The sequence below is a fragment of the Saccostrea cucullata genome, unplaced genomic scaffold (assembly GCF_032062105.1).
Source record: "Saccostrea cucullata isolate Sc308-1 unplaced genomic scaffold, CSIRO_AGI_Scuc_v1 ctg285, whole genome shotgun sequence".
Classification (NCBI taxonomy): Eukaryota; Metazoa; Mollusca; class Bivalvia; order Ostreida; family Ostreidae; genus Saccostrea; species Saccostrea cuccullata.
Genome location: NW_026930592.1, coordinates 63,465 through 88,782, shown reverse-complemented (window position 1 = coordinate 88,782; position 25,318 = coordinate 63,465). Strand labels below are relative to the sequence as shown.

Here is a 25,318-nt window from a genome sequence, read left to right as displayed (position 1 = left end):
CCTGTACCTTATCCTAGGGGTTCAAGAATTTTCAAAAGGAGGATATATTTTATTTTCCTCAAGTCAGCGAAAAATTGCTCTAAGGTGCAAAGTAAAATGGAGCTACCAATGCACTTTAAAAAAAAACAGACAATAGCCCCCCCCCTACATATTTCTAAAGACATGTCCTACCATTGATAAATAACAGATTTTTTTGGTGACTTCACATCGAGTGGTGCTCTCCTCCGTATCCACTGAGGCCCTGCGTGACACAGACTGACTCAGTCGAGTATTGGTGGGGGTGGCCATTCTCTTATTTTGGTTCACTCCAAGGTCGTGCAGCACTCTTCTATGGGACAATTCTCTGTGTCTAAAAGTAACAAGTTATAGGTCCAATATTAAATTGAGTAAAGAGACTAAACTTTGGTTGGCCATTCCTTCAATATACTGTCACACATACAACGAGCAAAACTTTCTCAAAATAAACTGTCTTCTTGAAGTTCCACAACTGCTTCAAGTCAGCGCTTTTAGACTGTTTATACTCCTATTGCAAGAATTATTTTAATTAGGGATGCCACAGAATATTCCAATATTCATTCAATAAGATTGTGATATTCTAGCAAATGGCAGAGTTAACAATAATGGGGTAACCATATCTTTTTTTCTAATATAATATTTGTGACTGAATTATATTAAGCCACATAATTTTTAGGAACATCAAAACCATTGCTAATAGCCTAATGCCAAAATTATATGTTTATGATAACGATCAAAATTGACATTCCTAATTTTAATAAATGTACATGGTTTTTATTGCAACTGGAACATGTGATAAGAATCATGGCATTTTAAATAAAATTTTGCTGTTATTTACAACTATGCTGTTTGTTCTGTCTTTATGTACCTACAGTATTTGTTCAAATGCTGGAATGCTGAGTCTAAGTAGATCAGGCGGTGTGGTTGTGTCCTCCATTATTTGACAGATGAGTTCATCCATAGAGAACAGCTCAGGCTCCTGACAAGTCTGCAGGGTCTACAAGACAAAGCAATAAAGGAATGGTTTAAAGAAATAATAAGAATCCAATGCTAAGAATTTCTCAGAATGAATTATACCCATCAAAATGAATGCTAGACTTAAGAGAAACATAGGTAATCAGAGATTACAGAGCTCACCTCAACGAATGTTGTCTTTAAATAAGGCAAAGTCACACAATTAACCAACAAAAAATGTACATTCCAAAAATGAAAATATCTAAGCAATTTTGATCTGATACTTTGAAGTAGACCAACATAAAAAATTTAAAGTAGTTCTTCTTCATGAAAATGTAATTCAGCATCTAAAGCAAATTTGAGTTTTCATCTCTTGATGCAACATTTGTGCAAGTTTGGTTTATACAATGTTATAAAAGCCTTAAAGTTTTTTGGTAATAGACCTGCAACCATAACTTTAACCTGGTCTATTATCTGAAAAATATATATGTCGAATTCAGCATCCGAAGCAAGTCCATTAGTGTGCATCCTAAGATGTATCGTCCATGCAAGTTTGCACATTATAAGGCTCATAGTTAATTGGAAATGAAACATACATCAAAAACTAACATTTTCACTCATCCACAAAATGTAGGTCAGATTCAGCATCCGAAGCAAGCCTGGTAGTATGCATCCTAAGATGTATCATCCATGCAAGATTGGTCATTAAAGAACTCATAGTTACTTGGAAATGAAACCTGCACCAAAAACTTTTACTTGTTCACTCAACCGGAAAATGTAGGTCAGATTCAGCATCCGAAGCAAGCCCGGTAGTGTGCATCCTTAGATTTATCATCCATGCAAGTTTGGTCAACATAGGGCTTAAAGTTACTTGCAAATGAAACCTGCTCCAAACACTTTAACCTGTTCACTCAACTGGAAAATGTAGGTCAGATTCAGCATCCGAAGCAAGCCCGGTAGTATCCATCCTTAGATGTATCATCCATGCAAGTTTGGTCAACATAGGGCTTATAGTTACTTGGAAATGAAACCTGCACAAAAACTCTAACCTGTTCACTCAACCGGAAAATGTAGGTCAGATTCAGCATCCGAAGCAAGCCTGGTAGTATCCATCCTTAGATGTATCATCCATGCAAGTTTGGTCAACATAGGACTTACAGATACTTGGAAATGAAACCTGCACCAAAAACATTAACCTGTTCACTCAACCGGAAAATGTAGGTCAGATTCAGCATCCGAAGCAAGCCTGGTTGTATCCATCCTTAGATGTATCATCCATGCAAGTTTGGTCAACATAGGACTTACAGATACTTGGAAATGAAACCTGCACCAAAAAACTTTAACCTGTTCACTCAACCGGAAAAAGTAGGTCAGATTCAGCATCCGAAGCAAGCCCGGTAGTATGCATCCTTAGATGTATCATCCATGCAAGTTTGGTTAACATAGGGCTTATAGTTACTTGGAAATGAAACCTACACCAAAAACTGCACCAAAAATGTTAACCTGCTCCAAAAACATTAACCTGGTCATTCCTTTGCTAAAATTGCAGCATCTGAAACTTTGACTGGTACAATGAAACACACTAGAACCATCTTCCATGCATGTCTAATCAATATAGGACATAGAAGTACTTAAAAAGAAAACTGCTCCAAAAAACTTAACCTTAACCCGGGACGCCGACGCCGACACCGACGCCGACACCGACACCGACGCCGAGGGTATTACATAAGCTCCCCCAACTTCGTTGAGGTGAGCTAAAAATGAAACATACTACAGTACGGATTCAGTAAACAATTCAGACAAGATTTTTTTCCTTACTTTATTTAGACACCACTATACCAGTAATAATATCCAATGCAATGTATTTCAAGTAGCCAACTTTTTAACGTCATGGATAACGCTTCCATGGCCATTTTTCAAGACAAAACTCATAATAAGACTACCTCAGCTGTTTGGAATCCAAGCTGAATCCATTCTTTGGTAGCGAAGTGACCTGACTCAGCAAGAGTGTATCCACAGCTGATGGTGGCTGTGTAACACTTAGGGAAGACGACAACAAACTGGTGGGGAGACTGGACGCAGCGACTCAAGTGGACCCCCTTCTGGAGGAGAATCTCAGGGGGCACCTGTAAATAAAGAAATCAGGGATTTTTTTACAGAGGACAGAGAGGAACATAGAATGTTGAGCACACTATTGATAATTTTTAGCTCTAATGATCAGAGACCAGAAGAGCTTATGCGATAGTAATGCCTCCAGCGTACGTCCGTCTGTCTAGCGCACTGACTGGACTGTCTGTCTGTAAACAATTTTTCAAAATGCTACTCCTCCTACAGTTTTGGTCTGATTTCAATATAACTTGGCACACAAGTAGACTACACTAAGATACATAATTCTGTGTATCGGTTTTTGATTTCGATGAACGATGTTGCCGTGGTTACTAAAAATAGAAATTTCTGAGAAAATCATTCAAAATGCTACTCCTTCTACAGTTTTGGTCTGATTTCAGTGTAACTTGGCACACAAGTAGACTACACTAAGATACATAATTCTGTGTATCGGTTTTTGATTTTGATGAACGGTATTGCCGTGGTTACTAAAAGTAGAAAATTCTGTGAAATTCTTTCAAAATGCTACTCCTCCTACAGTTTTGGTCTGATTTCAATATAACTTGGCACACAAGTAGACTACACTAATATATATAATTCTGTATATCGATTTTTGATTTGTATGAACGGTGTTGCCGTTGTTACTAAAAATAGAAATTTCTGTGAAATTCTTTCAAAATGCTACTCCTCCTACAGTTTTGGTCTGATTTCAATATAACTTGGCACACAAGTAGACTACACTAAGATACATATTTCTGTTTATTGGTTTTTGATTTCGAAGAATGGTGTTACCGTGGCCACTAGAAATAGAAATTTCTGTGAAATTCTTTCAAAATGCTACTCCTCCTACAGTTTTGGTCTGATTTCAATATAACTTGAACATAAAGAGGCTCAATCAAGGATCATTGTTCTATTTATTACTGTTGTAAAGTTTCAATTCCCAACTGCTTATTAAAGTATTTTCTCTTCCTTTGCTATAAGTACAAACCAGTAGAGCTTCAGTCTCGACAGAGACTTCTGGTTTAAATATATTTTCTTTTATTTACCAATTTTAATAATTTTATATTTATTCAAACCCCTATCAAATGTATGCTGATTTTTTTTTGTCTTAAGGTAGGAGTTTTAATTAATATTGTTGTACCCTTATAAATAGTTTTCTATATATTACTAATAACAAGTCCAACAAAAGAAATGTTTATTACATCGGTCTAACAATTTCACTGTTGACTGGCCTGCCGGTCCAACATAAGAATTGTTAGACTGCAACGTCACTGCTAGTAATTAATCATCGTTCAATATCGGCGACATGGAAATAGCCGAAGTTAAGAGCTGCGAGAGTTGTTGCTACCAGCAAGGTTAAGAAGAAGGGAAGAGCATGTTTTGTGATAAATAATTTTTGTGATATACATGTAATAAAAATATAATTAATTTTGTTCTTTCTCAGCTACTGTTTTATATTTACTGATTAAGCCATAATTTTCCATATAAAGTAATTGATAATATAGTGTGTATTGATTAAGCACTGAAGGGTATAACAAAACAGTTATAGACTGGGATTCGAGCAACATATGTTGCCCTCATACCCAGTCAATAACTGTATATTGTACATATATGAAAATATGGTTGAAGACTGATACAATTTCCACACAGTATGTGTAACTGACCATAGCGGTGTCCTCTTTGAGCCAGCGGGGTGAGTTACTGACTAGAGTAGGAATAACCTCCTTCATCACAGATTTAAACTTGGCCTCCTCCTGGGCTGGTACAGCATACCTAAAACATAGATTTAAGGAGTTAAAGTCATGACTAGGTTTTTTAAAGCACTTTTTTTGAAATTGTCATACTTGAGGCAAATGAGGTTAATTGGTATGTATGGGAAAGAAAAGCATGTAATTCTAAAATGCCCACTTCAAGCGACGACTAATGTCTGTATTTAAAAAGAATTGACACATACATCAAATGTTAGCTGCTATCACTGTACCATAAAAATCATAACTACTGTTTTTCATTTTAAAAAGAGACACTAATTTTGCTGGTTTTCTTACCACACAATGTCCCCCTCTCCGTGTAAATACTGGACGTAGGGCAGATGATGGATGTCAGTGGACCAACAGGAGGCAGTGTACAGCATACCGACATGTAGAGTGGGCACCGTCACTCCTACAAAATGTACATACAGTATTAAAGTTAGGAATTCAAGGAATGAAACTTACTGCAGAGACCAACTAAGATGTTTAAAGAGTGTCTGCAATCACAGTACTAAGATTCTAAAGCATTTACGGTAAAACATGGTTATAGCGAACATGCTTATAATGAAATGAACCTTATAGGTAAGTGATTTCTTTCCCATAGGCTTTAAAATGTAATGTAAAGATGACAGATATAACAAATTATGTTTATAATGAAGCAAAATCTTAATTAATTTTTACTGTTATATTTAATGTTTTAAGATTAAAAAATTGAATGTTTACCACACCGATTTCTTAGGGGGTCATCTCAAAAGTTGTCAAATTTTACTATTGGACCCTATGGGAATTTGTTGGAAAAGCGCCAAATTATCACATTTTTCCAATATTTTTTGTATTTTTGCACTAGAGATTTCTTCTTCAGTCAAGTAGATGAAAGTTATTATAAAAAGTCACCATATTGTGAAATTTAAAAAAAGTTGACCATCTTGTTTGGTCTAGTTTAAATTACAAAGTTTATTTTTTCGATGCCTAATACCTCTAACATTGCCATATTGTGGTATAAATACATATCGGTGTAGACGAATTATCGGCACAGATAATTTTTTTGGGTAAAAATAGCAATATTTAGATTGCTATTTTGTTTCCTTTGATGTTATGTTAACAGTTTTTAGTATAATATCCACGGGCGTCTGCAAATATATAAGCCAGTCATGTGTCATTCTTCAGCATCGTGCATTGCTTACAAAATCAGAAAACAGTGACGTTGTTAGAGCCATTTCAGCGTTTTTGCAAAATTATTGTTGTAAAATCACATTTTCAGACCAGTAGGTGTGACAGATGTTAATTTTGTATGTTTGTGGAAGGTGCACTGTCTGGCATATGACTGCATGTAATTAAAAAGCTGTGCAAAAGTCATGTGCACTTGAATTAGATTCGGCCTCGTTAAGCCCGTTTTACTGTCCCTGGTACAGGTCGTAGGTAGAAAGCTATCTGAGATGATAATTCTAGATCAGCAGGAACTGATATAATTAAGTTGAACTTTGGTATCTCTAACTTTGGTATCTTAAGTATTTCAAATACCATGGATTTTTTTAAGTGAATTGGAAGGCCCATCCTATCATTTTTTTAAATTATTTTGCTCTATCTCAATTACTTATCTATCTCATTTTTTTTTTTACTCAGTCCAATCAAATTTGAGATAATCAGGTACCGGTAGTTCTTTATTTTGCAGCATTTACCTGGTACAGGCCCTAGGTATCTCAGCAGGGACTGGGAATGTTGAGGGAGCAGATTCAGGTTCCAGGGATGTCTAAAATTATAATAATCATCAACGATTCTACAATTTTACATTGACAAGGGTAAAAGAAAATTTTATTAAATTTTATTTTTCATTTTGTAAGTCAATGTTCTCTTTTATTATAATGGTATATGCAGAAATATTGAAACCAAACATGCACTGTCTGTACGATGACTTGGTTTCAATGTATCAGATTAGAAGAAAGATTTCCTGTAATACTTACTTGGAGTATTGGTTTTCTTTTTTGGTAGGAAATAAGCTACAGTTCTGTGTCTTTGTGTCTACATGGCCTCCATGGACTGCTATATGTCTGGTTCTGCTACTCACTATCTCCCAGAACTGTTTCTAAAAGAAAATCACAACCAATTTCAATACTAGTGCAAAATTGCTAAACAGTGTGAAAAAAAAACATGGGTAATAAGAGAGTATAACTAGTATCACTAAAAAGCAGGTGTCTGAAAATTAAATTATTTTCCTGGCCATCACTTTTCGATTTACTAAAAAATTTCATATTTAAATTCATACAATAAGCATGAATTCAAATAAAAGCTTATTATTATATATCACAGTGATATTTGTTACTTGGTTTATTATTTATTTAATTTATGAAGGGCTGGGTAGTTACCTCCAGTTCCTCTGTTTTTAGGGTCTGGTCCTTCATATGTTGTGAGGCAGTGTTCCTAGCCATCTGAATGAATCGACCCAAGGACATATTCTTTCCCTGAAAATTGAGCACAGCATAAATTTAATAACATAACTATAAAACATAGAAATTTCTGATTATGTTCAACCAATGTTTAAGTTTCTTTACCTTGACAATACAGTCTTCTTCCTGGTCCTCTCGTTTGACCTTCATTCTCTCAGCCTTGACCTGACCTTCAAGTTTAGATTTCTCCTCAGAAGTCAAGTCATTATAAGACAGCAGAAATTTACAGTATGCATCATATAGTTTAGTGCCTCGATCCTGTGCCTACAATGTAGTAAACATTATACATTGTCAACAATGAAAGAACTCTACACAGGGGAACAGATTCAAAATCAAATTGAGAAAGGATCCAGTGTTTATTCTTGATAATTATCATATATTTTACAGTCAAGGAGAAAGAAAATAAATTCCTCTGCAAACTCAAAAATGTTCATCAATGAGAGAACCCATTAACGCTTCAAAAAAAAAAAAAAAAATCAAAGCAAATACGAACTTGGAAGTAAAATTAAATGCACTTCCTACCATTTTAGGAACATTCATAGCATCAGCCACTCTGGCCCACTTCTTTTTCTCCACTTCATGCCTCATTCCACCAAAGTCCTGAATTGTCCTGTCCAAGTCACATATATCCAGCTCTACACCTCCTATCTACATCAGAAAAATAATACATTATACAGTCATGTCAACTTCAGAAGTTCTGCTAATGGTAACAGCTATCAATAGAAGAAAACTGACCAGTCAGCAAGGGCCCCGCTGAGGGGTAGAAATATAAGGGTGCAGCTCATCGAATGAGAGTTTTACTTGATTACATTTTCAAAAAAAAAATATATGAAGATTATAAGTAACAACTGTATTTTTAAATTTTCAAGACAATTCCTGAATGTCATAAAACCTGTAAATAGTAACCTTGTATTTACACTAAACAAGGAAAACCTTATGTCTTTTCTTCTAAATTTACAATAAGAATTTTTTTTAGCTCTGACAGATTGGGGTTATTATCTGATTACCTGTTAAAATTAACAGCATTAAGGCAGCCAAAAAAAAAAATATTTAAAAAAATAAAATATTGATAGTAAAAAATGATATCTTTTAGAATTCAATAAAAATCATCATAAATCATTGTGTACAGTATTTTAACCAAAATAAAGTATGAATATTATCTTAAATTCATATTTCAGAGAATGTACACATCATTCAAAATTGACCTTTACTTCAAAACAAAGTTCATTTGCAGACAGAGGCGGTACAGTTATTAATCTCAATGTGACAGATAAAGATAATGCTTAGGATTTTCTTCATGTGGAAGGTTAATTTATCCGAAAGGACAAATTGCACAGCCTTCCAAGTTTACAATGGTTTTATTCTCAGCAGTTATCTTTCTTTGCCCATTCATTCTTATGCATAGTTAAGGAATCTACCCCCATCACTCCAGCTCCAAACCAGAAGAAATAGAGAACCAAACTTAGCATCAAAATATGTATTTCTGCCTACTGAACTACCATACCAAATTTGAACTTGATTGGGCAACCATAGACGGACAGACAGAGTGATTACTATAGGGCACCTGCAAATCCTTGCGGGGCCCTAATTATGATATTTATTTTTCAAGAAATGAAACATGTGAATATGTACCTCTGGAATCTGGATTTGATCTGCTGGATTTAAAGCTTCAAGATGTTTTCTGATACACTCTAGCTTCTCCACATTTGGACCAAATCTGAAAAATGCATGTGTATATTACACATTTATCTTAATTATTATTAATCACAAATTACCTTTGGAATGAATTCATAATTCAAATCATTCCTGAAATATACACAACTGACAGAATTTTCTGCTATTTGTGAGAAACAAAATTAATGAACAAGTTACCTATTAAACAGTTTGTGTGTGTACTGTTTCTGAGAGGTAAATCTTATATCTTCACTGATTTTACCTTCCTGAAAAATAAAACATGCACATAAAAAAAATTACATTTCTTTTCTCCAGTACAAATATGATTCAGAAAAAGGATTTATTTCAGCTTAAATATATCAGCTATCTCAGTGTACCTTCCAGCTGGCAGGGGGTATGATTTTACACATCCCATAAGGCTCTGCTCTTGGAGCAATGCTCTGGACGTATTGTAGGGGGCGCTGGAACTCCTCCTCGGTGGGGTAGAAGGTGGGTATCTCAGTAAGGCTTGTAGAGATCTCCCCGGGGGACTGGGGGGTGTCAGACCGCAGGGACTTTACAGGACTCTCTGAATCTCGTAATCTCAGGTTCTTACATCCAACTGAAATGATAATTCATTTAATAAAAAAACATAAATGAAGTTACAGACAAATGATGAGCAATTAAGAACCAGAAGTCTCTGTCGAGACTGTAGCTCTACTGGTTTGTACTTATAATAAAGAAAGAGAAAAGTAGCAGTTAAGACTTAAAACTTTACAAAAGCAATAAATAGAATAATGATTCTTGATTAAGCCTTTTTTTGTGACAAGACTGCAATAAGACTACAACTGTACAATTAGCAATTAATAAAATTTTACAGAATTTTCAATTTAAATTACTATGGCAACATAAATCATCAAAATCAAAAACACAAAACTGATAATTATGTATCTCAGTGTAGTCTGCTTGTGTGCCAAGTTATATTGAAATCAGACTTAAACTGTAGGAGAAGTAGCATTTTGAATGTTTTTCAAAGAATTTCTATTTTTAGTAACCACTGCAACACGGTTCATCGAAATCAAAAACCGATAAAGAGAATTATGTATCTTAGTGTAGTCTAATTGTGTGCCAAGTTATACTGAAATCAGACCAAAACTGAAGGAGAAGTAGCGTTTTGAAAGAATTTCACAGAAATTTCTATTTTTAGTAACCACAGCAACACACAATCAATTTTGAACAAATTTCAAAAACCGATATATAGAAAAATGCTCAATAATGTTTCAACTTGTGTGCCAAGTTATACTGAAATCGGGCTTAAACTGTCCAGGCGTTCATCATTTTGAACAAATGTATTTCAAAAAATTTCTATTTTTAATAACCACAGCAACGCCATTCAAGTCCAAAAGAAAAACTGATATATATATTATATATCTTAGTGTAAAACTTGTGTGCCAAGTTATACTGAAATCAAACTTAAATTTTAGGAGAAGTAGCATTTTGAATGATTTTCACAAAATTTTCTACTTTTAGTAACCATGGCAACACCGTTAATCGAAATCAAAAACCGATATACAGCATTATGTATATTAATGTAGTTTATCTTGTGTGCCAAGTTATACTGAAATTTTAAAAGATTTTTCTTATATATTGTATGAGAAGTAGCATTTTGAATGATTTTCACAAAATTTTCTACTTTTAGTAACCATGGCAACACCGTTAATCGAAATCAAAAACCGATATACAGCATTATGTATATTAATGTAGTCTACTTGTGTGCCAAGTTATATTGAAATCAGACTTAAACTGTAGGAGAAGTAGCATTTTGAATGATTTTCAAAGAATTTCTATATATTTATGTAAAACTTGGCAACAAGGTTGGCCCCACCCTTGCCAAATCAAAAACTGATAAACAGAATTTGTATCTTAGTGTAGTCTACTTGTGTGCCAAGATTTTTTAAAAATACCATTAATTTTTAACAAATTCATGTTTATCTCCTCTTGGAAAAGGGCGCGGCCCTTTTGAACAAATTGTCCCCTTCACAAGGATACTCTGTGCCAAGTTTGGTTGAAATTGGCCCAGTGGTTCTTGAGAAGAAGATGAAAATGTGAAAAGTTTACAACGACAACAACAACAACGACAACGACGACGACATTCGACGGAAAATTTTGAAAAATGCTCACTTGAGCCTTTTTAAAACCAAATAAGAGATAGATAGGGGCCTACCCTTTCACCCTTTGTAGTAATATTTTCCATCATACTTACCACTGTTTTTTCTTGTCTTTGGTTGTTCAGGTGAAGATTCTGAGTTACTGCTGGGATGAGAACTGGGTTCAGACAATCTGGTAACACGTTGTTGTCGAACAGAACGGCGCTCAGGGACATTTGGTTGATTTTTATCATTAGTACTTTTATCTTTACTACTTTTAATATTTGAGCCACTGAAATCTTGACTAATATTTCTCTTAGAAACATCACTACTTTCAGTAGAGGTGGAGTCACTCGATTTGCTAGAGGATCTAGTACTTCTTCTTTCACCATGTCTAAAATTTTTACTAAATTTTAACCTATTTCTTAACAGCTGTCTACCATGTGTTGTAGATTTAAGTGAATTTTTATTCATTTTTCTAAATCTGGAATTTTTAAAAGGGAAATCATGTGCCTCAGACATGAATTCTTTAAATTTTCTCTTATGAGGGAATGTGACTTCGTCATCAGAAGTTGAACGATCTTCAACGTCCTCAAGATCCTCCATGTAAAATCGGAGTGCATTCTGTTTAGCTTGTCTCCGTGGTAACCGCATGGCAATATAGTCATTGGGCAGTGTCATAACTTTGTTGATCTTTGGTTTCATTGGTCGTCTCTTGGTTATTTGTCGAGTCACCTGCAAGGCACACTTAGGTGGCTGTTTATTTAAAAAAAATTTAAAAGATCTAGTTCATTTTTAATTCATCCATATTATGTATATTTATTAATAAATTGGTTCATTACTAGTATTTGTAAATTCAAAACATTCAGATGTAAAATTTAGATCTTTATTTGAAATAAAACATTAACTATCCTGTTAACATTTTTTAAATCCAAACATCAAACTGAATAACATTACAAAACAAGAACCTATACCATAGCTCATAATTCAAACACAAACATAACATTTCTGTGAGAAAGATATACCAAAATTAATACATCTATGCAAAATGCAAACAAAATGTATACAGTCATTAAGCACCAGCAAGTGTATTAACAAAAGCACTAAAATTTATAAGCACTGGCATATTTCATTCATGTTTCATACTTTATTTACCAGGTATATGATGAAAATTGAGAATTTTACTTTAATCATCCCAAATCTCCGTAGATGTTAGTATTTGTATGCAAAAAAGAAAATAAACAAAAAAAGCTTTAATGTCTATGCTTAAAAAATATTCAAAGAAAATCAGTTATTTTTAGACATTTTTGTTTTTTTGTTATTTCGACAATTCACTGTGAAGTATTTTACAGTGATTTATCTCAAAGATAAAATTCATAACAGAAAAAGATTTCCTTAGGCCATGCAAAGTTAATTTCTTGGCTCTCGGGCCTTTTTTTCAAGAAATGTGATGAGTGAGGGAGGCATTTTTTTTTTCTTTTTTATTGCCTCCAAAACATGATGAGGCAGCTTTTTACATTGTACAAAACCTCAAAAAATGATGAGAGAGGTGATATGTTGTTTTTATTTTATTGATTTAGCAATGAAAAAGGCCAATGAGGCACCCTTGGAAGAGATGAGGGAGGGCCTGAGAACCAAGAAATTAATTTTTTATGGCCTTACGGATTGGGAGAAAACAATACATGTTCCTAATAAACCTATACATGTATCTAATTGTAAAATTTTACCTAATTTATCTTCTTTCAAAAATCATTTAAATATAAAAAATAGTTTTCAAAGTTCTTAAAATAAGAAATACTTTATACAATTTCCAGATTAATGTAAAGAAGAAAGTTACTTGCAAATTATATGACTGTGATCAAGTTTTAGTCTTTTTGTAAATGGATCCCTGCGTTGAACTTTCCAAACATATTTTTCCCAATGCTGGTATAGCATTTTTCATCACACAATTTGATCAAGTTCTTTAAATCGATTATCAGAATACAAATACCATCATTCTGAATTTTAAGAAAATGAAAATTAATTATAGAAAAAAGATCAAGCACATTCTACATATACATGTACATGCTACATGCATTAGTAATACCACGAGGACATGATAGCCGGGGGTAAGGGAAACAACCTCTTCCTTTGCTGACGGTTAAAATTGGGAACAGAACAATTATTTCCCTCTTGCATGTTCCTGTCCATGATTAGAATGTTCCTATTTTCATCAACAGATTTACTTTTATAAGTAAAAGAAGACTCTCTCTTGTTTTTCTGAAGAATATGAGAATCGAGAATCTGATGGCTTTTCATGGAATCCAAGAATTGTGATGGAGTGTTTGATTTAAATTGCTCTGTGTTCTTGGTTTCTCCATGTTTTCCTTTATCAACATACCAGTAATTATTGTTACTGCCGTCTAAGAGTTCATGCTGTTCACACTGTTCAAACCAAGGAGAGACTTGAGACTGAGTAACTATGCTGTTATGATTCTCATCAATTTCTGAGGGGTGCATCCGAAATTCCTTCAGAAAGTCTTTTCTGCCTTTAAACCTCACATTATCTGTTTCTGACTCTGACAAAAAAGATTCCCAAGGAATGACGGGCAGCAGTGGTGGGGAGAGGTCAGAGATATCCATTGTTTTCTTTTGGGAACCATTGGTAGGTACTGCCTCACCAGCAGTATCAGAATCTTCTGCTTCCTTCCCGCTCATTTCTTGACAATCACCAAGGTTCCTTAGTAGATCAGGCATCAACTGTGTCTGTGTGATATTGGGAAGCTTGTCTCTTGAATTCTGGGATATCTGCCTTGCAGACTGTTGTGTCAGTGGTAAAAGGTGTCTCTTTAAGTCAGATTTGGGTGTCATCACTGAATCATGTGACAACTGCCAAGGAGAATAAGTGGCAAGCGGTGCATGGTGACTCTTAGAGCCAGAGCAATGTTTCTTTTCTAGATCATAGGATACATGTCTAACAGAATGGGTAATGTGTGGTGCAAGGTTGCTCTGGATTTCATTGGACAAGGTCTCTGCAGAGGGAAAATCAAACAGAGACTGACTGATGTATTGTGGGAAATCACTAAATCGTTGGTCGATGGTTTTTGTGAAGTCAATGACAGGTTTTTTACTGGATTTCCAGACAATCCCTGGAACATGTGGAGGCCTCTGAAAGACATTACTACCTAGCTTAATTGCATCTGTCTTCTTCATAAGTGATCGTTTCAAGGACAAGCAATTGATTGCATGGAGTTTTGGTCGATTGGAACCTGTTTCCTCTGCTACAAATGATTCTTCATTGGATTCTTTAAGCAGGTTTAGTGGTACAATTTGGTCTCCACTGCAGGCCAAAGATTCTGGTGATTTCGCTCCTTCAGGGGCAACATTCAAGCTGTTGTTTACAGAGGGAACAATCTTTGGAGAACCATCACCCTTTACTAAAGAATAGGGCAGGACAACATTGACTTGTCTTCCATTATCACACCTGTTCTGCACCTTGAGGCCAATTCCTAGGTGTTTAACATTCTCTTTATTTGATGACATCTCAGTTTGCTTTCCCTTAGACCTGTGATGAATGATTATTTTGTCTTTTTCTATCTTTATAGTAGTAACACCCTGACTGAGTGATGAGGGTACATGTATGAGTTTTTCTGAGTTTGGATAAATCAGAGAGAGATTGCTGCTACCAATTTCAATATTCTTTTCTGATTCATGCTTTTGTTCTTTTGGTAAACTTAGATCCAGAGGAACATCTTTATCCTGTCCATATGCTGTATTTTTCTCTGAGTTTCTGAACTTATATTCAAAACTTGCTGCAGTATGCCTACATTCCAGATCTTGAGTTTTGTTAGCATCCACAATGCAGGCTTCATTGTTAGACATCAATTCTGTAGAATTGTTTGGCTTTCCTTGTCTTTCATAAAACAGGTCATCTGCAAATGATGGTGAAGTGATCCTCCTGTTATCTGTGATATTTCCCGTATTCCCTTCCTGAACATCATGAGACAAACCTGTATCCTTCATTCTGGAATCCTCTGTAACATCTGTAACATTTCTTAAAGTTGTACTTTCAGAGACATCACAACTCTTAACACTGTGTATGACTTCATGGTCAGGGACTCTTTGCACTTCCTCACAAAAGGAATGGGCAGCAGTCTGTAAAGATGAATCCAAAAAAGTGTTTGGGGGCTCTTCCTCACTTGCAGCATCAGCTTCAGGATAAAGGTGTTCTTGGTTTGATAACGCTATATCTTGTGAGGATGTACAAGTCTGTAACTCTTGTTGGACCACGTTGGAACAAGCTGATTCAAGATTATTGGATTCTAAGTCATGTGTGTTCTCTGGTTGCAGAAATGGCTCTGGAAACACACTTAAACCCCCAGGCTCTAAATCCAGGAAATCTGGTTCCTCTTTCAGAACAAGCTCTGGCATTTCCTGGAAGTGGGTCCATCCATTAGAAGAGAGAAAAGACCGATATTCCTCATCAGAAAGATCTGGTTCTTCCTTCAAAGTAGGCATCTCCCCTACTCCTTCTTCTGTTTGACAGGATGGTTGTGTACTGGTACCAGAATTAGTTTGCTGTTCCTCTGCCTCTACTTTACAAACCCTGATGGCAGAGGTAGCAAACAGAACATCATCATCAGACAACCGAATCTGAATCACTGTGGCTTTCTCTTCTTTGGAATTCTGCTGATCAGCATCTGAATCCAACATATCATCAGTCAACATTTTGATGTCTTCTGTAGCATCTGGCTGAACAGTCTGAAGCATGTCACCATCTGACATTTGGATGACCTCTGCATTCTCTTTATTTACACACTCCCCTTGTGAGTCAGAGTACAATTCAGGAGGAAGATCGTTCTCAGACAGATCATAGAAATCAGGAGGGATAAGTGGAAACAGGTCAGGGAAGTTTGAAGTACATAGGTTGGTGAGAGAAGCATCTATGTTAGTGCTATATGCTGGTGAATACATATTCTGGCATTCCACAAGACAAGTGCAGTCCACCATTCTACCATGCAAACTACAGGCTACATTGTCACTACAAGCAACACCAAGTGCTTTTGTTACCTTGTTAGATTTATTTTGTTCTTCAGTAGGTTCAGCTTTCTTGAGCTTGACAGGTGGAGCCTTATGAGTCAGTGTAGCCACAGCCTTTCTCTTGGAAGCTAGTCTATCCTTTCCCAACCCTCTCTTTCCTAGTCTGTTGTTGTTGATGACCTTTGATGGTGAGCTCTCTTTAGGAGGTGGGGTTTTAACAGGAGTGATGTTCAATGTCCTTGGAGGTCGCCCACGGCGAGCTAGAGGTGACTTGGTTTTGGGGGTCTTGTCTAGTCTTTTGACCCCAGCCAGTCCCCGGCAGGTCTCTGGTGTACCCGCACTGGCCCGGGCGGCTTTCTTACATGGCGTAGTGAATTTGTTAACCTGAAAGTAACATTCAATCTTATTACAAATACGCCTGGTACATAGTACAATCAGATCTGTATCATACCATGATCTACAGAGTAAGACATAAAACTGTTATTTTTGTCAAATGACAAATCTGATGATGTCAATCTATTCATTCAAAAATTGCTTTAACAAAAATGAGACAATGAGTGTTCATTATCAGAAAAACTCAACATTTTTTCATTGGTATATTGCAGAGTGTATGAATTGAATGGTGTAAATATCATTTTATCAGTGTCAGTGTTGAGTGTGTTTACTGACCGGTGTAAATATCATTTTATCAGTGTTTGTGTTGACTCAGACTGTGTTAACTTTGTTTACTGACCGGTGTAAATATGGGGTCCTCTGTTCCGTTACTGATACTGGTAGAGGAGGAGGTAGAGGAACTGTCTATACCGTTACGCCCACTCAAACCGCTGTTATCATAGCGACTGTAGTTGAAGAAGTCCAAATGTGGTGGCAAGAGAGAGGTTCCTGTATTGAAATACATAAAGTTATTACAATGGACAATTATGCACTGCATATTATGAAATAAAATAGTTGATAAACAAAAAGTAAATGTGTAACGAAGGAAAAAATAAAGAAGTTTTTAAGAACATATATGCCTTGTATGTGGCAATATTTAAATGAATTCTCAACCTCCTGCTCTACAATTTGACTGAAGGACAAGTCTGAATCACATACTCCTTGGGTGCGTTCAACAGTGTAGCTGCTATGTAGCCGCTACGTAAAGCTACACTTTTGAACAGAGAGCTAAACTAGCCGCTACATAGAGAGAACTAGCTTTAATATTTGATGCTAAGTACCAAATCCAAGATGGCCTCCTTACTTACAACTTTGCAACACAAAACTAAACGGTTTTAACTAACAAGGGTATTATTTTCTCTATCCAAGAGAATTAAATGTAAATTTACATGTATATTTCCGCTTGAAATAAAATCTTTTTGTTCCAAAAATAAGTTTTTACAGAAATATTTCTATCCAAAATCTGACACTTAGCAGCTAAGCTAGCTGTCCGTTCAATAGAGATAGATATCTTACACCTAGCTGCTAGGTTAGCCGCTACGGTCTTGAACGCAGCCCTTGTGTCATACTCATATAAAATCTTTCTTCAATTACAAAGAAAACTATACAGTTATTGTACCTTGACATTTTTCTAATGTCACTGTAGCAGAGTCATGTTAAACTTTACTCTACTCTACAATACTTTTATTTACCCTACATTAAAAAGTTATGAGCAAGGCAAAATTTAAACTAAAAAGAAATGCTCCAGCTCTTGGGAAAAAAAATTAAACAAAAAATACACTTGATTATGGGGAAGGGGTAAAAAATGTTATAATGGCAGATTCCCTGTACCTCTGAGACATAGGAAAGTCAGGAAGTCCTCTGTCTTTGCCCTCTTTGGGAACACAATAGTTGATGATGTTGTAGCTTTAGGAGTGGGAGTAGAGCTGGATTCTGAAGGGGTAGGAGTAATAGTGTTGGGCTGGTTCATGGCAAACTTCCTCTGGGCACGAACTTTGGTCCTGAAATATACCCAGTAATTCAATGTATATCTACTTAAATGTTTCTATAAAATAAATTTCATTGTCAAGAGAGATCTGATTAAGTAATTTCATATCAAATTATTTATTAGATTTACATGTAACTTCTTTAATGAGACACGTTAACTACTCAAAGATTTCTTTACATTTAACATATACATATACAATTGAATCAAACATCAATTAATGCGTTTTTAAATTCAGAACAACCCCTGAAATAAAAGTACAAGTTAATAGCAAAATAATCTGGATCTCAATCATCCTATAGAAGATTTCTTACTTCTTTGACTGGAGAGTAGATGTGTTGATTGGTAATGATACTGTTGAGTCCTGACTGGTCTCGTCTACACTGTTTACAGACTGACCACTAGTGACTTGTGTGGACTGAACGTTAGGTGAGCTATAGCTCCGAGTCATCCTGGTTAATGATGGCTTGCTTTTGATTGGTCGAAATCCTGCATCACTTGGCGTCTTCCACTCTTCTGCTTCATCTGGTTTAGACGTTGAAGTTTTTTTCGATTCTTGCAGTGATGCATACAAAGCCTTCTTTAACTCCCTTTCCTCTTTCCATGATAAGCCAGCTGTGATATCCTAAAATCACAAGCAAAAAAGTATACCAGTAATAGTTTAATACAAACCCCACCAGTAAATATCTTGAGAAGAGAGTAAGTTGAAAAACCTTGTCTCCAATTGACTCCAAATTCAGTTGTTTACTTAGTTGTGACAATGAAATGTGTTCAAACTGGTGGTACATATATATACAGGTATAAAATATCTTGTAAAATATAATTAGGTTAAGTTCATATTCACTTGCCAAGAGTGTCTGATATGCTACTCTTTTCATAAACCCCTGGCCTACGGTGTTAAAAAAGTTGGGGATTTTTTCTCAAGTTGTGATTGGAGTGGATCACCTTTAACAAATGAACATAACTCAATACTTTCTTCTGAATTTTTCTTTAAAAAATTTATTTTTAAATATACATTTTATTTCTGTCAATGATGCAATCTGTGCGTGCCTGGTTAGATTCTAGATAGCAAGATGAAAACAATCCCTTCTTTCGACAGCACCATAGGCCAAGGGTTTAAGAGGAGTGTAGCATATCAGAAACCCTTGATTAGGGAAGATGGGTTAAATTTGGTATGTCGACAACCAGGCATATGCTGATGTCTGTCCATGATCTTTATAGTATTTTCTATACATATCTGATTCACTAAAACTTGTTGATCATGGTTATGTATACTACCCTCCTTATCGCGACTAATATTCAATGTACCAAGAACAAAATTTACTTGGTATACTGTATGTGCATATAAACTGATTTATACAACACTTTGAGCATTAACTGGGTATAGAGTAGCTTGCATAATCAAGCAGTAGCACTACACATGTCCACATTGATGTGTTTCATATTCATTAATGAATTATTAACTGTATCGAAGCATTAGCCCATCTTTATCAACATTAGAGTGACTAAAATATATACAGGGTCTAACCCATCTTTTGAGAACAAATACAGTATATCAATATTGGAGCAACTTTTTGATCTGTTGAATATGTGTTTGTCAGATGGTCTCTCAATACACAAAGGCGGGTGTTGCTAAAACACGGAACGGAAAACGGAACGGAAAGCGGAACGGAACGGAAAACGGAAAATTTTTGTCAAACAAATAACATAGATTCGATATAAATCAGATAAAAGAGCAATATTCTTGTTGTAAAAGTCATTTCTAATAAAAATTTATTGTAAACTATTATCGGGTATATATTTATGAGTCATACACACCCTCCGTGGAAAAATGGTACTGAAAGAAATTCGATCCCCCCCCCACCCACACACACACACGAAATAGGATTTTCGTGTTTGGGCAAAGAACAATCCCCCTTTTTTTGCTTGTCAAATTTGTTGCATGTTGGAAATTTATTACTGAACCCCCACCTCCCCTTTCAATTTGTTTTCAATGTCTGTAAAGACAAAAATAACTAGTTATTCTATTCAGATTATGCACGCAGTGTCGAATTCGCAATCATGAGAGGGGGATCGAGCGGCAGTCTCGGGTCTGTGTAGTGTCCCACAGCCACATTAAAAATTGATTTATTATACCTTATATATATTTTGGAAACAAAAAGCGGGGCAGACCTATTACAACTTCTCGAACCTTTCCGATGAGCGGGAAAACAAACTCATTTTTTACGGGTTCATTCATATACACCCCCCCCCACCCATACATACACACATATGTACCGCAAACAAACAAAATTTAACTTCATTGAATGCAAAAATTCTGCATTATATCTACCACATGAAAGTTTTCCAACTTTGTCTATCCGGAATTTAAATATAAATAGAAAGCGACTCTATTTTGAATAAAATTTTAACAACCTGTGTGTATAAGAGATGTTTATTCTAGCTTGCCGTAAAGGTTTGCCCTGAACGTAATCTTAATAAATTTGCTTTACATTGTATTTCTCTTTCCATGGTTCATCTAGATATCAAATGCCCCCCCCCCCCCCCCCCCCAGTAGTACCTTTTAACTACGGAAATGTTCGTTCAAGTTGACATCCTCACACTTTTTGTGAATGTAATTAATGTAGTAAGTTAGTGTAAAAAAAAGTACTGAAAGATGTTATAGTTGGAACTTATCCCCCCACCCGAATCAAACAATTTTTTTTCCTTTTGTGTTTTTGCTTGTCAAATACTTATCAAGTTCGTTTGCTCCCCCCCCCCCTTTTCAAATTCGATTCTAAATGACCGCTATGTCAGCGATTTTCGTAAATAAGAGACTGAGCATGACAAAATCAACTTGCATTTAATAGTTTGGGATTGAATATGTACAAGATATCAGTATCGTTTATGATAAAATTTGTGTATTTTAAGTGATTTAATCCAAAATAGTATATTCCGTTTTCCGTTCCGTTCCGCTTTCCGTTCCGTTTTCCGTTCCGCGTTTTAGCAACACCCCACAAAGGCCACCCTGTGCATCTCAACATTGTAAGCACATTATTTAATTTTATGATGACCTTGCTTGTAATGCAAGCCAATGCATCCTCAAATGCACTGAAGGGACATTAATTAATATACTTAAATATAAAGGTTGTGTAACATCACTAATAAAATGTACATGCTTGTATCTCATGTTTCAATTTATTTAGAAAAATAAGATGGCCATTTTTGAAAACTTACATAACTTTTGGGTGAGATGTTTCTCTTGGGTCTCCTAGATCTGTGGGGCACTGCAGGCTCAGCTACAACAGGGGGCTTCTTACTTCCAGAGGAACTCCTTCTCCCAACCATCTTTGAAAATCTTTCTATCTTCATACAAAAGAAACTAAATGAAGTAACACATACATAAAATAATTAAAGAACTGCAGCTCTTATAATGCAAGTTTTAAAAAGCTTGTTTTTAAAAAGGGGTTTTCTGGCAATAGTCTAGCTGCCTCTTTATGCTAATCCACAGGCATTTTTAATCACCCATAAAAAATGCAGCATATCAATGTTACACTGAATGTATTTCAAAAATTAAGACTTTTTTTTACTTCTCTTTCAAATTAAATTGTAGCATTTACTGTTATCTGAAGTGTTTTTTTTTTAACAAATTCAATGAAAAATTGAAATCAGTAAGTACAATCATAATCCTTTTCACTTTCCTTTTTCTTTATATATTACAAATGTCACAGGGTGAATTATAATTAATTGATTAATATTACTAATTATCATTCATATCATTTTCATATCTTATTATAAGGCATCATTTTCTTTTATTACACTTTCATGTTAAATACTAAAATCTGATTGGTTTAGACGCAGTTAACAATCCGTTCGATTACCCTGAGCCTTAGCAACACACGTGACAACGGGTAACACAACGGTAATGCCACATGCGTGGAAATTATGCGCGTGAGGTTCACCGTAGAATTCTCAAAACGTCCGTTGCGCGTTTGAAACAACCGGAATTAACTTGACGTCAATAAAAGCTTGCGTCCGATATAGCTTACTTGAAAACAACAAACGACAGACGATACATGCTTGCGAGTGTAGGAAACATGCTTGCGAGCCAGAAATAATGAAACTTTATATGATAAATGACTCTAATTCGAGTATCAAACAAACAATAAGGAGATTAGTGAACCGGTGAGTGTGAAAGCTTTCTATACATGAACGTAAAGACGATCGACGGTTTTTATTTTGCTGACGTCCTAAATCAATAAGACATTCAGTATAATAAAATAAATGGTGCCTGTTTTGGAGGGTAACATTTGAAATTGACACCCCTCGGAAAACCATTGTCAACCTCCGCTGACGCGTCGGTTGACAATGGTTTTCCTTGGGGTGTCAATTTCAAATGTTACCCTCCAAAACAGGCACCATTTATATAATAGTAACTAGTGAATTCCGTTGTCACTACGGAATTTACTATTTTCATTCACGGCCTTATTCATTCATTCATTAATACGGGTGAGTGGTCAGTGAGAGTATCCGAGAGTGTGAGTAGTCAAACTGGTTTTTCTATGTCTCCTGCGCATTCGCACCAATACTAACTTCTCGAGCACTCCAACCTTAGACTTTGGGGAGGGAAGACGCTCTCTCTCCCCAACATAACTTTATATCTTACGATATTGTGGCATTCAGTCTAGGATTACGGTAAGAAATAATTGTTATATTATTTCTTAGTATTCAATTATTATCCAGTATCTATTTGATCATTTTATTTAACTGAAGTGATTTCTAAATTATATAAATTCATAAGTTTAACTTATCCGCGTAAAAGTGTGAGAGAGGTGAGGAATATTAAATACATGTTTTATTATATTGCAGATCACCCTTTTTCTGTTTATAACGTTAATTATATAAAAGACATCGAACCCAGCAGCCGTGTTTGTGTGTTCATTTCTTCATTACAAATACCTAGATAAAGCTGTGACACATCTATCACCCATCTCTCCTTCTTGTGCCATACAAATTATGTCTTTTAAAATGTTTTACTAATGCGCTGATGGAATTGCCCAAATACCAGCCAAGAAGCTAGAAACCTCAGAAAAATTCATTTGGAGTTTCCATGTAAAAATTGTGGAAAATCAGACATCAGTAATTTATTTATCTTGTTTGTCAGAATTTTTTTATTGGTCTGTTTTTGTTCAGCCTGAATAAAATTTTTCGAGACTAAACATCAATGTCAAAATCATTTCAAAGCAAATTTATATAATTTCCATTGCTTGAATAACTGTACAACAGCTGTCACAGTTGCGCAGCACAGTTAAGGTTACAAAAAGGAGGCGGAGCCTAATTTGTACGGGAAAACTTGACTATGACATCATACACAATATACGTCATACAACATTTCTTTAAAATACTGTAGACGTACTTTTTTCCATGGGGTCATAATTCCGCGGAATCTCAATTTCTGTTTAATCCGCGGGTAGAAAATTACGCGGATTTCTTAGACTGTCACTATATGCTATACATTTATATTAAGTACGCTAGGACATATTTCCGCGGAAAGTTTGTGTCCGCGTACATAGCGTAAATTAATACCACGCGGAAAAAAGTACTTCTACAGTACCACAAAATGAGCTTATATGCTAATTTAACCAGTAAGAAATCATCAAACTACATAAAAACTTACTACAACATGTTGTTTTGTCGTTAGTTAAATCCCACATTACAAGTTATAAACAAGTCACTGATCGCAATACACTTGTCAATATGACGTCATTTCTTACAACGTGACGTAATTTGTATGCAGTGAGAGATAGATCAAGTAATGTTTTCTCAGCAAAATATGTATTCTATAATTAAATAAAATATTATTTACAGATATTCTATGGGCCAATAACTTGAATTTAATGTCTTATTCACTATTTTATTAATATATTTTCTGTACATTACGTATTTAGTTGACACTGCCGTATATTTGTATGCAAGTTCATAGGAGGGTAATGTGGGGGGTCTTAATAAATCGATCTAGTGCAAGGGCATACACTCTATGGATCAAAGTAAGCTTTTACATTTTAACTATAGAACTATTAAGGTATCTGAAAAGTGATGCGATCCTGAAAATCGAAAAAACAATTTAATTATATCAATATTTCATGCCGCTGACCAGCAAAAAATATAGCATTCTGTCATACAAGTATAATTTTAACAAAGAAATTGCAGAATTTAGACAGGATCGCAGCACTTTTTAGAAACTACAATGCGTGTTGAAAATATTCATATACTAAACTTGGAAATTTAACTTGGTTATGCCCTTGCACTAGTGATATTTATATGTATCATCAATACTTCAAGTCAATGTGCTAAAATCGCGTGACTGTCGCATCACATGACTAGTGTTAATATAAAACATAATCGTCCTTGATATGTAGTCATTAATCATAATTACAATTATCCGATATAAATGATGTACTAAAAATAATCACCATCCTGATTACGAATACATTTTTAAATACAAAATTTAGTGGATATTTCCATTGCGCACCTTAACTGTGCTGCGTGGGGATGGATAAGTTTTATTGCAATGTTTTACATTGTGCTTACTTTTATATTACCAAGAGCAGGACTTCTCAATACTCATTGTTATCAAAATTTTGTTCCACATGTTCAAGAACTAACTGGCTCTATGGTAACAAATCAGCTCTGATTAAGAAATCTGATTGCTCAATTAATCTAAAGGTGACATACCTAAGATACTCTTTTTAAAATTTCATTTGAATTTCTGAATATTTCCAAGTTAAAAACTATTAGACCTAATGCATCATAGTGAATTTTTTTAAATTGTAAAAAAATCACGAAAAAAAATACAATTTAATAGGTACATAAAGCTACTTCGAGCAGCTAAAAGTATGTAGGCAATTAAATTCACATTCAAGATATTTAGATACGTAGCTAAATGCACCAGACCTTATCGTCGTTGATATTTAAATAGCATGATGAAAAAATGCACCAAAGATCCTTTTCATCAGAACGTATTGCTTTAGTTTACATTTACCTGCTGAATGTTAAAAATCGATTTACATAAGTAAATGCATCAGCTTAAAAATATGCTTTTGATTGCGTATCATCTCTTTTCCCTTGTCTTTGTGCAGCAGAGCACCCAACTAACAACAAAATCATGTGCTTCCGGTTAATAGAAAAAGTCGATTTCCTTTAAAATGAATGGTTTAAAAGACGGTCAAATTAATATTTGGTTTTCAAACAAATATAATGTATTACCAAAACTAAGTTTTCTCATCAGAAATATCATTACCGTCTCATAATGGAACAATGATTTCTTTATTCATA

The 25,318-nt window shown here is 35.0% G+C and overlaps 1 protein-coding gene across 1 annotated transcript; it reads right to left on the bottom strand.

Moving 5' to 3' along the window:
• Window positions 1-883: 883 nt before the first annotated feature.
• On the bottom strand, window positions 884-25,173 carry LOC134229182 (uncharacterized). Its single transcript, XM_062710886.1, has 20 exons — window positions 25,026-25,173; window positions 21,221-21,349; window positions 18,319-18,629; window positions 17,851-18,020; window positions 16,820-16,968; window positions 13,157-16,470; window positions 13,058-13,064; window positions 11,184-11,823; window positions 9,319-9,542; window positions 9,140-9,207; window positions 8,900-8,984; window positions 7,790-7,915; window positions 7,373-7,531; window positions 7,187-7,282; window positions 6,785-6,906; window positions 6,503-6,573; window positions 5,121-5,235; window positions 4,740-4,848; window positions 2,913-3,095; window positions 884-1,012 (listed from the first exon to the last, which is right to left on the bottom strand). The coding sequence occupies exons 2-20, from the start codon at window positions 21,329-21,331 to the stop codon at window positions 884-886; spliced, it is 6,189 nt and encodes a 2,062-aa protein (XP_062566870.1). The 5' UTR covers window positions 21,332-21,349; window positions 25,026-25,173.
• Between the last annotated feature and the right edge of the window lie 145 nt (window positions 25,174-25,318).